Below are 12,073 nucleotides of genomic sequence, written 5' to 3' on the forward strand. Positions count from 1 at the left end.
AATGTTCATAACAGCTGTAACCTAAGAGCCAAAAACTGGGAAGAACTTAAATGTCCTTCAACAGGTAAATGGTCAAACAAACTGTGATACACCCATACCATGGACTACTACTCAGTAATTCTAAGAAGTGAACTATTAATGCACACAGCAACTTGGATACATGTCAAAGTTATTGTACTGAGTGGAAAAACACATGTATAGTCACCTCGCTTATGGCAAAAGGGTACTATAGTCAACGGGGAAAAGAAGGTTTCTTCAATAAATGATGCTGTGTCAACTAGATGGTATATGGAAATAAATAAATCTTCATCTCTACCTCATACCAACAAAAACAAAATTGAGACCTAATGTGAGAGGTAAAATAATAAAGCTTCTAGAAGAAAACATTGGAATATATCTTTGACATTACAGTACAGAGATTTCTTAACCATGACACAAAAATGGCTAACTATAAAGGCTATACTGATACACCGGACTACATTAAAATTAATAATTTCTGTTCCTTAACAGCTATAATTAAGAGAATGAAAAGGTGAGCCACCAAGGGAAAAGATATTTGCAATATGTGTATTCAACAAAGAACTTATATCCAGAATCTATAAAGAATTCTGACAAACCAATAAAGAAAAGGAAATAGCCCAATAGAAAAATGGGCAAAAGATGGTTCACAAACTGGCCCCCATCCACAAAGGGCAATGAGAGACTGAAAAAGAGGCAGACCACTCCAGATTAGTAAGCGGTAGTTTTAATAAAGCAAAGGAACTTACATACAAGGCTTATCTATAGTTTCTACAGAGTTTCTACATAAGATTTAACTGGGTTCAGTCACGTATACCATCCACATGGTCTCAACAACACCTTACTCTCACAAGGCTACATCCTTGAAACCACTGCTAATACGAGAATAGTAGGTAGGACATACATACCAAGGACAGGGTGGGGTGTGAGATGGGGAGTATAAGGAGGCTCAACATGCCTGAGTCCAGCTCAAGAATTAACTGGTGGTCATATCCTCTTGATGACCTCCTCCAACAAATCTAACAGGCACTTTGCAAAATAGGATATCCAAATGGTGAAGAAATGTATGAAAAAGCGCCCAACTTCATTAGTCATCAGACAAATGCACATTAAATCCGTAATACTACTGAATTTACTGAATTCACACCATAATGGACAAATGAAAAAGACAAATAAATCTAAGTGTCCAAATTTGGAGCAATTAGAACTCTCATAAAATGCTGCTGGTGGTATAAATTGGGAAAAAAAATCATTTTGGAAAACAGTATCCGTTACAGCAAAACACACACATACCTTATGCTGTATCAATTCCACACCAACAGAAATGCATAGCAGATGATGTTTACCACTTCTCTTTCAGCAATTTACAAAACAAGCAGACCAAGTAGGAATAGGGAAGATTTAACTACATGATTTACAAACTTCACCTAATCAACATATGCATAAAGCAATGTACCCAACAATGAAAGAATATATAGTCTTTTCAAGAATATACAGACTATTTACCAAAATTGACAAGTTAGGCCATAAACCACATCTCAACAATTTCAACAGTTTCAAAAAATATCAAATAGAATATGCTTTCTGACCACAATATAAGTAAGCTGGAGATTAATACAAAAAATAATTAGCATATCTCCATGGTTTTTGACTCGTGATGCAGGTATCAAAGAAAAAAGCACAATGGGAATTTGCAAATATTCTTAACTAAATGATAATGAACGTACGATAAATCAAAACTTCAGGTACATAGCTACAGTTGCATTTATAGAGAAATGTCTTAATATGCATATGTTAAATAAGGATAAATCCTGAAAAATCAATGATTTAAGCTTCAAGTCAATAAATTTTTAAAAATCAGCAAAGTAAACCCAAGAGAATAGAATAAGAGAAATGATAAAGAACAGAAATTAATAATATGGAAAACAAATATACAATAGAGAGGATAAACACAAATATTGCTCATGGAAAAAGACTAATGAAATTGATAGACTCCTGATGAAATTGATGAGATGAGAGAAAAAGGCAAGCTGATCACTATCAAGAATGAAAAAGAGGAGCCCAGACACCTACAGATCTTATAAACATTAAGAAGATCATAATGAGATATTATAAACAATTTTATGAAAATTTGAAAATAGTGGATCAAAAATTGATTTTTTTCAAGGAAAGTCCTATTTACCAAACCGATAAAAGATTTTTTTAATGAAAAGAAAGCCTAAGTCATTTTATATCTGTGAGAAATTTTTAATCCATAGTTAAAAACCTTTCCGCAAAGAAAATTACAGGTTCAAATGCCTTCACCAGTAAATTCAATCAAACATGTAGGAAGAAATAACATTAATCTGATACAAAATCTTTCAGATAAGAGAGAAAGAGAGTGTACTTCTCAACGCTTTATATGAGGTCAATATGACCTTGAAAGCAAAACCTAAAAAGGACATTACAAAAAAGGAAAATCTGTCTCATGAACAGAGAAGCAAAATAATAAACATTAGCAAACAAAATCAAATAATATATCAAAAGGATAATCCTCACCTCCACATTAGACTTATTCCAAAAATATAGGGTGGTTAAAAATTAGATAAGCAATCAATGTAATTTACCAGATTAATAGAAATAAAACAGAAATCTATTCAATCAACTCAATAAATCCAGAAAAGGCTTTTGATGAAATTCAACAACTATTCACAATTAACAAACAAACAAAACTCAGCAAAACAAGAATAAAAGAAACTTCCTTAATCTGGAAAAACATCAAAATTAATGGTAAAATGTTGAAAGCTTTCCATTTGAGATCATAAATGAGACAAGGATATCTGCTATCACCACTTCCATTTCATGTTTTATTGGAGAACCTATCCAGTGCAATAAGCCAAGAAATGCAAGAAAGAAGAAAGTAAAAGATTTAGAATTGGAAAGAGAAATATAATAGTCATTATTCACAGGTAAGATGATGATATACCTAAGCAAATCCAAAAGAAAATCTCATAAATTATTTAAATTATCTGTTGAGTTTAACAAGATTTCTGAATTTAAGATCAATAAAAATTGGACATCAGTTTCTTACATGCGGAATACCATACTAAAATTTTTGTTTTTCATGTTCTACCATAATATATTATTTAAACAAATTATTTACTTATTAAAAGTTCTTTTCCTGCCATAAACAGTTCTGAGACAACATCACGAATTTCTACTTCATCTGTAACAATAGGTCCAGTTTGTAGGGTGCGCCTATTTGAATCAGAAAGAGCTTCTAAGACAGCCAGAAACCGCGATGCGGTGCTATCAAACATCTCATCCAACAGCCGCTCTGTGACGGTGCGTGGCCACGGCAACTGGAATTAAAAAAAACAAAACAGAACAGAACAAAACACAGTCCACTTCTTTAAAGTTCTACAATGTTTAATATTACAAGCAAAGACAAGGCATGCTTCATTAATGCTAAAAGAGAGAGTGGCTGGCCTATCAATGAGATGGCTGCTTTTATGGTGCTCATTTTGGAGGTGTTTCTCCAGACTCCATTAAAGTTTATGTCATGACACCATTACATCAAAGACTGCTATTTCTTTATGTTCGTGTTTCCAAGGCAGCATTAAAAGGCTGTTTATTACTGTCTTTTTATCAGGGCAACATCAATCTCCACATGCTTTGTGTTACCTTAATTACAGCCTTCAGGAACTGATTCTCAAACTTTGGTTGCCTAGGAATCTCTCAGGAGTGCTTTTTAGATTCACAGACCAAATCTTGAGATTCAGTGGGTCTAGGTGGGGCACTTTTCATAAGCACCACAGGAAATTCTAATGCAGAAGGTCCTAAACCCAAATTTGAAACAATATTTTACAGTATAAATAGCTGGTCTTGTGGTAGTTAATGAACGAAGAATTGACCAGCTGTATGCTAATATGCTGACGACTGTTAGAGCCCTGTATGAATTCCCAGCCACTCGGCTTTCTATCATCTCAGAATGACTTCACACACACCCCCCCCACTGCCTGCGCGCCTATGACTTGCCTCTACACTATTTTTCTGACAACTGATCTGTTCTCTGTATTTAGATTACCAGTAAATAAGAGAAGTAGATCTGGTCAGCTTTTCTAGAATCCATGTTAGAAGATACCCATCATATTCCCCATGATTCCCCTGCTTCTCTCCTCTTCTCAGGGCAAAGTCAGAAAGACAGAAAAACATAAACAGGGTTAAAGCTGCTTTGGACTATTTTTCCCCAAATACCAACTTCTCTACTCATTAGCTTCTATGCCTTTTCCATCCATAGGTTAACTGATAGGGTTAAAAACCTCAATAAACTTGAACTTCATGCCCTAGCCTCTCTTTACAAACAGAGGTTAAGGGTTTCTTCCAGGATTTTTACTGTAGGTTAAAACAGAGCTTTTAAAAATTATACTTAAAAGCATAATAAACTTTCTAATAATTAGAAGTATTCAAAATGAAATTATAAAAACCAAAGATTATACATTATTTTTAGAAATACTGTAGAAAAACTAGCAAAGAGTGAAATAGAATATTTATGAGAGCTGTAGATGAATACCAAGTAAAAGATTTTAAAATATAAATATTTAAAAGATCTATAAAAAATATTAAAGGCAATAAAAAACAATGGGTTGCCAAGCATGACAAGCAAGATATTAATGTTTATAAAAATGATGAGCTCATTCAAATATATTTTATTATTTTTTTATAAAGATTTTATTTATTCATTTGAGAGAGAGAGAGACAGCCAGCGAGAGAGGGAACACAAGAAGGGGGAGTGGGAGAGGAAGAAGCAGGCTCCCAGCAGAGGAGCGTGATGCAGGGCCCGATCCCATAACGCCGGGATCACGCCCTGAGATGAAGGCAAACGCTTAACGACTGAGCCACCCAGGCGCCCCTCAAATATATTTTAAAAATTAAAATCTCTAGGAGATAAATGGTCAAAAACTATGGAAGATAAAATTCACAGAAAAAGGAAATAAAAGAGTAAACAGAAATACAAGGGAAAGTTGGATCAAAGAAACAGCTAAAATGACAAGCCATTTTATAAAAACTGAATTATTAAAAAAAATAAAGAGGGATACCTGGGTGGCTCAGTCAGTTAAGCATCTGACTCTTGATTTAGGCTGACATCATGATCTTGGGGTCGTGGGACTGAGTCCCGAGTCAAGCTCTGTGCTCAGTGCAGTCTGCTCTAGATTCTCCCTCTCCCTCTGACCCTCCATCCACTTGCGCTCTCTCTATCTCTCTCTCAAATAAATAAATAAGGATCTTTTTTAAAAAAATAATAGCGAAATGATAACAACTTGTAGTGAAACTGGTACATGCAGGCTGTACCTTGCATAGCTATTTCAGAAATCAATTTGGGAATATATATCAAGAGAAATAAAAGTGCTTGTATCCTTTGATTCAAACACTACACCTTGAATTTTGTCCACAGGAAATTTTTAAAAAATAGTATATTGAAGCTGTTGATTACTTCAATATTTAGAATAATGAAGAACTGGAACCAACTAAAATTTTAAATAGTAATAAAAATATTTGACAAGTTATGGTACAAATACTGCACAGAGTATGTTAGACCATCTTTAAAAACATCAGGATGGATGAGAAGCTAAGTGACATGATCCAACTAGTCTGCTCCACTTCTAAATACTATGGTTTCTATGACATCTATTCCATGAGATGTATTATGTTAATTCTCCAACATAATATACCTAGCCCAGTCAAGCTTAATTTCTCACTGTCCCCCATAAACTGTTTGCTCCTGCTTCCAAGCTATGATCATGCTTTGGTCCTGTACTTAGAATGTTTTATCCCCTCTTCCCTATCCACTCAAATCCTGCTCTTTATTCCAAGGCCATTCAAAAAGACAGAACTGTGACTTTGCTTTTCTATATTCCACCATACTTGTAACCATAGCAGGCATTTGATACATCATGTTAAATGAATGAATGAAAATACATAATAGTAATAGCTAATATTCCTGAGAACCTACTACATGCCAGAAACATTCTAAGGGCTTTACACATAATTCATTTAATCTCTACCATTATTTCCTTCTTAATACTTACCACAAACTACAATTACTATACTTATTTATTATGTAATTTCTCCACTAGAAATGTAAATCCTATCTTGTTCATATAGCAGGTACTTTAAAAATATTTACTGAATGAATCACTAAACAATCATTAGGAGTATGGATTAGTAGTCCTTTAAAGGAATCCTTTGAAACTCAAAATGATTAACTGTGAGTTCACAATGGACTTACAAATTCAGAAATGTTCTATAAAATAGATTTAACGCATACTGAAATTACTTTCTTTTGCATACACATAATAAAATTATTTCATACATATAAAGCAGAACATTCTGCAAAGTATGTCAAGGTAATATACTATGACTTTATAAAAAGTGTATGTTGACTATTCCCTATAGACACTACCAACTAAACAATTACAACTTTTTCTAAAAAGATATACCACCAGACCTTTCCATAAAATGATTGTCTTAAAGGAAACCAGAAATAAATGTGTTTTTAATGTCATGCTATCTGGAATTTAAAATGTTTTTCTTTGAGTATATATTTAATTTTTATAGAAGGATGATTAGAAATCATAATAATATGCTATTAATGACAGTCTTGCAGCTTTGGATACTTAAATTTGGTTTGCTCAGAGGAAAAAAAAAATGCTAGTCAGAAAAAAACCTACCCCTTGCTCTCTTATAAATGCTATAGAGCGTTACTACTCAATACCAGATGCAGGCAGTTCCACAGCTCATCCAAGGAATTATCTATGATTGGGCAAGTCACCACCCCGACTGATTATCCACCACTGGTCGGTAAGGTATGATTTTAAAAGGATGTATGAAATGTACCTCTGGGCTCAGTAGTCAACATACCATAGTCACATTAAGTAGCAATAGAAAGCTACCATGCCCAAATTTTTGTGTTTAGATATTATGATTTATTTCAGAGAAAAGAAAAATAATTTCTCCTAAATGTTATAAGAAGAAATGAGTGAAGAGAGCAGCAGTGATTGGAGTAATGAGAAAGCACTGGACCAGAGTCCTAGGGTCTAGTTGCAACACTGCCAGCAGCTGCCTTTGTGACCTTGAGGCCATAATTTAAATACTCTGGGCTTTATTTTCCCATATGTAATAGGACAGGACTGAACCAGATAATTTCTTAAATTTCTTCCAGGTTCTGAAATTCTACTACTCTCCTGTCCAAAACTGCTCATCTTCCCCCTTACTTTCATTTTCGGTCCCTACAAAGAAATTCATAGAAGAATTTAAAGCCATCTAAAATAGTCAGCTTCAAAGAAAAAACAGAACTGGGTCTTAAGGGACACTGAGATTCAGAAAGGCAAGGGCAAGAGGACAAGACGGGGGAAGAAAGGGACAAGACGGGGGGAGAAAGGGCAGGGGATCCCAGAAGGTATAACTATGTCCCAGTCTTCCTCCCTGACAGCCCTTAGTGCTGCTGGCCAAACACACCTGTGGCCAGGAGAGCTGTATGACGAGTTTTGACATGTGAGAAAAGACTGCTGTCCCTTCCATGCTGGGCGTTACTGCCTACACAAGATTATCCAGAGCTTTCTCAAATCCCCTACGGCAGAACTACCAGCAATTTTCGAAATGAGGGCTTCTCTTCCATCTGGCCCTGAGCATCGGTCATGAGCAGAGCCCCCTGTGAACTATCAGGACTATGATGCCAGTGGGAAATAAAGGTCGTTTTAAGCCAGTGAGATATGGGGGTTGTTTTTGCTACAGTGTAGCCTAGTTCCTAAACATCCCCAAGGGTGAAGTCTGAAGCTGAGGAGAGAAAGCGCCTCCACCTTCTCTCCAATCTCAAAGCCCACTAAGCTAACGCCAAAGGCCTTGTGGCACCACTCAAAGTCCACATGTGAACCGTTCCCAGGCTCTTCTTCTGCATCTTGCCCTTTAAATTTACAAAAGTGGGATGTGGGACAGTATAAATCTTTAAGAAAGGGATGGAGTGAGGCTGGGTTCAAAGTGGGAAGGCATTCCTCTATTTTGCCATTGGTGCAGAGAACAGGGGACAGGATTTAATACTGAGTGACCAGGCTTCAAAGACGGAGATATAACACAAATATTCCGCCAAAAGAATCTGAACAAGAGGACATTCTCAGACTTACAGTTTGAGCTTCCCTCAGGTTAACTCTTATCTTTGGCCTAAAGAAGCTTTTGTTTTTTCTTCTAGATTCAAACACTCCTCTTTTGAAGATCATCACTGCCATCTGTCTCAAAAAAAGAATTATATATGAGGTAACAATGGGATGCACTTCTCAACCACTAATATTAAGTATTTAATCAACTTTATAGTGCAGTAAATTTGTTTTATTTCATGAAATTTTTATACCTTTATTGTGGCCTCTCTATAATGTCTTCTGGATTCTTCCTGTGATTGTGAGGAACTCATTAATTCCAGTTGCCTTAACTCATCAATTTTAGCTAAAGCACGCCGAGCAAATGCCTGTATGCGATTAAAATAAATTTAATTCATAATAAGTGAGAGTATAGTGATTAAAAATGTATCAAGACAGCATGTTTTATTCTCCCAGATATTTGATTTAATTGGTGAATTAAACTCTAGGTTGATGCTAACTCCTTATAACACTGTAACTATCCCATCGATCATTTCCTACAAGCATCCCAAAATTCTGCAGGTCTGAAGTTAATAAGCTGTCAGATACGCTAACTTTATGAATCAAGAAAATCAAAAGAGTAAGAAAAGCCAAATTCTGCAGCTTCATACAGATGATCACTTATCTGGCATTGCACACACGTGTGCATGCACGCACGCATGCACACACACACACACCCCTCCACGAACTGAACTTCTTACCAAAGCATCCTGTACTATCTAGTCAACTGTTCACTTTGCCCACTAAATTGTGAGGTCCTCATAGGGTCTTACATATTTTTGTATCTCTAATACCCAGCATATAGGAAGTATTTACTAATATCTGAGGACAAAAAGGATGGATGGATGGATGGATGGATGGATGGATGGATGGATGGATGGAAGGAAGGAAGGAGACCTGCTTACTTAATCAGATCACCATGATTATGATTCTCTATAGATCAATTTACATCATTTATTTTACCATTTCTTTGAATGGTAATTTATAATTTATAATTTTTCATGAAGATGCTTCTAGACATAATAAATACATGAAGGGTTAAATTTTCCAATAAGGAAGAATTCCAGTAGGAATCAACTAGGCCAAATTGTGTATATGTTCCATGCCCTGACAATTTTAATAGCGACAGAAACATGCCACCACTAGTACACTATAACTAACTGTACATGCATGGTGAGTAGTCTCTAGAATGTACCCTGGGCTAGAAAATGTACCCCCCAAGGGTCGTATTATGCTATTCAAGATGAGCCACTACCATCCAACCCTTCAGAAGTAGTTGAGTGGGAACATTAAATGTAAAGAAGCCGCTAACCGGCCTGATGGTTGCGAACAGGATACGAAAAGATCTGTACAACTGTGAAGGCTCTGTCCTGCATAAGACTTCCAGCCAAAAGGTTGAGCAGGAGTGGCAATCCAGCCCCCACTGCACTCCCCAGACCATGCACTCTGGTGTGCAGGGATGTGCTGGCCTAACAGAAGGGGCACCTGCTTCTGATTCTCACCAAGCCCTCATCCACTGACAAGCCAGGTGCCACGTACTGTAGAGAGGGCGCCTTTTTTCACTGACACAGAGGAACCATATATGCTAATAGAAACCCCTAACAGTTAAGTTACATTTCAAGTATTCAGTCTAAGAGATACACAGGAAAAGAAGAAAAACAAGAAATAAAGTGTGTTAAACAAATGGCAGCAGGAAGCAGAGAAAAGCAAGACAAAGGGACTGCAGGGGGAATGGAATATAAAACTAAACAAGGAAGGAAAGTGACTTGTATCCAAGCATCCAATGAGGAGGTCAGATATCCGAAATCTTGTTCAGAAAAGGGGCAGGGAGGTGGAAGTGAACGGAGAAGAAAGGAGACAGCAGAATGTAGAACAAGAGATCAACAGAATGGAGAAGCCAAGCACATTTCTGCAAATAAACCCTGGGACTTGTATCTTTGCGCCAGTGCAATTCTTTGGGTTTCGTTTGTCATTTTTGTTTGTGTTGCTGGGCATCTGAAGAAGAAAATGCGAATAACTTGTATTTTTAATACTGGAATCCTAAGAATGAAAAGCGGCCCACCTCTCCATGAATGCCAGCTTGGCAGTCATAGTAGCACTGGCAGACGGCAGTGTAAAGAGTAGCTCTCCATGTCAAGTACCTGACAGACAGGAGCGGCACGGAGAGCTCCATGCACGTGCTGGCCCACAGGAGGTACTCTAAGGCCTGAGGGAGAAAGAGCACACTTGAATGTATTTTCATTTTAAGCTAACAGGATGATTTCTATCTAATATAACCAAATTATAAGTTGTGAGCACAAGTTGCTGACTGCTTAAACCAAAAATACCATAAATAGTGAGTCAAGAGAAAACAAGCATTTAAAAAGTAAAGGAATAATTTCAAGAACTCAAAATCTCAAGTTAGTTATTTTATTTTATTTTATTTTGTTAAAGATTTTATTGATTTATTTGACAGAGATAGAGACAGCCAGCGAGAGAGGGAACACAAGCAGGGGGAGTGGGAGAGGAAGAAGCAGGCTCATAGCGGAGGAGCCTGATGTGGGGTCCGATCCCATAACGCCGGGATCACGCCCTGAGCCGAAGGCAGATGCTTAACTGCTGTGCCACCCAGGCGCCCCTCAAGTTAGTTATTTTAGAATGTCTTCCTTCTTAGCTCCTAAAGTGCTCTGAACTCAGATGGTTTTTATTAATATCTTTCAAGTCTCCACAGCAATGTAGCAGGTAATTTACATATATGTTTCTATACCATCATATCTACGTTACATCCAATTCCATTAATATGCTCACATGGGTGTGATTCCAAAGCTAGACTCTAATCTCTTTGAAAACAAGAATGGTGCTTTGTTATTATGTCACCAGCACCTGAAAGGGTCCCAGGTACATAGCAGATATCCCCAAGTGCTATTAAATTAATTCAGTGGACAACTTAAAGTCAGCAGAACCAACACAGGAGAGCTAACAAGTCTTTGAGATTCTCAAGAAAATAATGATAATAAACTTGGACAACACAATAAAGTCCTTCTTCCAATAACAAATTTGGCCTTCAATAATTGAGGAAGTAATTAAGGAAAAAATATGTCTGTAATAGTCAACTCTTGAAAAGGCAAATCATCAAAATGATCCAGGAGCTTCATATGCAGAAAGCAAACCCACCAGACAGACGTAGCATTTAATAGTAAAGATAGATAAAACACTGATAACATTCAGACCCTATTACCATCTCTGGAGCCTTCAAAGACAGTACATACAACACATGTGCAAGCAGCTCAGCTTTCTCATCTAAGAGAAAGAAACCTGAAAGGCCAGAATTCTCCGCTGTCTAGTTAGTTTTGATTCTGGAGGAAAAGAGAGTGCTGGAAGTAAAGCAGAGTTTGACACAGAATTGTAATATTCTTTGCTAACAACTAAGCTCATCCCACCAGAACGTAAAGTCACTTAGGAAAGGGACTCTGTCTGTCCTGTGCACCACCATATCCCCATCTCCTCAAACTATCTGGCATGTCATGGTAAATATTACATAAATATGTGTTGACTGACTGACCTTCATTACAAAGCTCCAGTTAATGGTGCTAAATATGAAACCATGTCAAGTAATCATAGAATCCACGGGCTGAAAGTCAATCTCAGTTCATCCCCACCAGTATCACTGGCACCATCACCACAGATCCTATACTTTCCCTGTCCAAGAGTTCTCACCTCTAGTAACAAGGAACATGACACATGGCATCAGGAGACAATTCTAAAACATGAAAAGTGCTTCCTTAATCTGAAATGAAATCCACCTTGATATACCTCCAGTGCATTGGTCCTAGTTATGCCTTCTGGAATAGCACAAAACCACCCCAAGCCCACTTCCAACATACAGCCTTCCACAAATCGTAAAACAC

At 36.9% G+C, this 12,073-nt stretch overlaps 1 protein-coding gene across 1 annotated transcript in view; it reads right to left on the bottom strand.

Moving 5' to 3' along the window:
• The window catches only part of CFAP54 (cilia and flagella associated protein 54), a 287,356-nt gene that overhangs the window by 250,819 nt on the left and 24,464 nt on the right, over nt 1–12,073 (bottom strand). The window contains exons 6-9 of the mRNA XM_045779838.2: nt 10,249–10,392; nt 8,402–8,515; nt 8,178–8,279; nt 3,161–3,359 (exon numbers count right to left, since the gene is read on the bottom strand). Coding sequence (XP_045635794.2) covers nt 3,161–3,359; nt 8,178–8,279; nt 8,402–8,515; nt 10,249–10,392 — 559 coding nt within the window. The remainder of the gene's footprint in view (nt 1–3,160; nt 3,360–8,177; nt 8,280–8,401; nt 8,516–10,248; nt 10,393–12,073) is intronic.

The sequence above is a fragment of the Ursus americanus genome, chromosome 17 (genome assembly GCF_024610735.1).
Source record: "Ursus americanus isolate L20-20 chromosome 17, mUrsAme1.1.p, whole genome shotgun sequence".
NCBI classification, from domain to species: Eukaryota; Metazoa; Chordata; class Mammalia; order Carnivora; family Ursidae; genus Ursus; species Ursus americanus.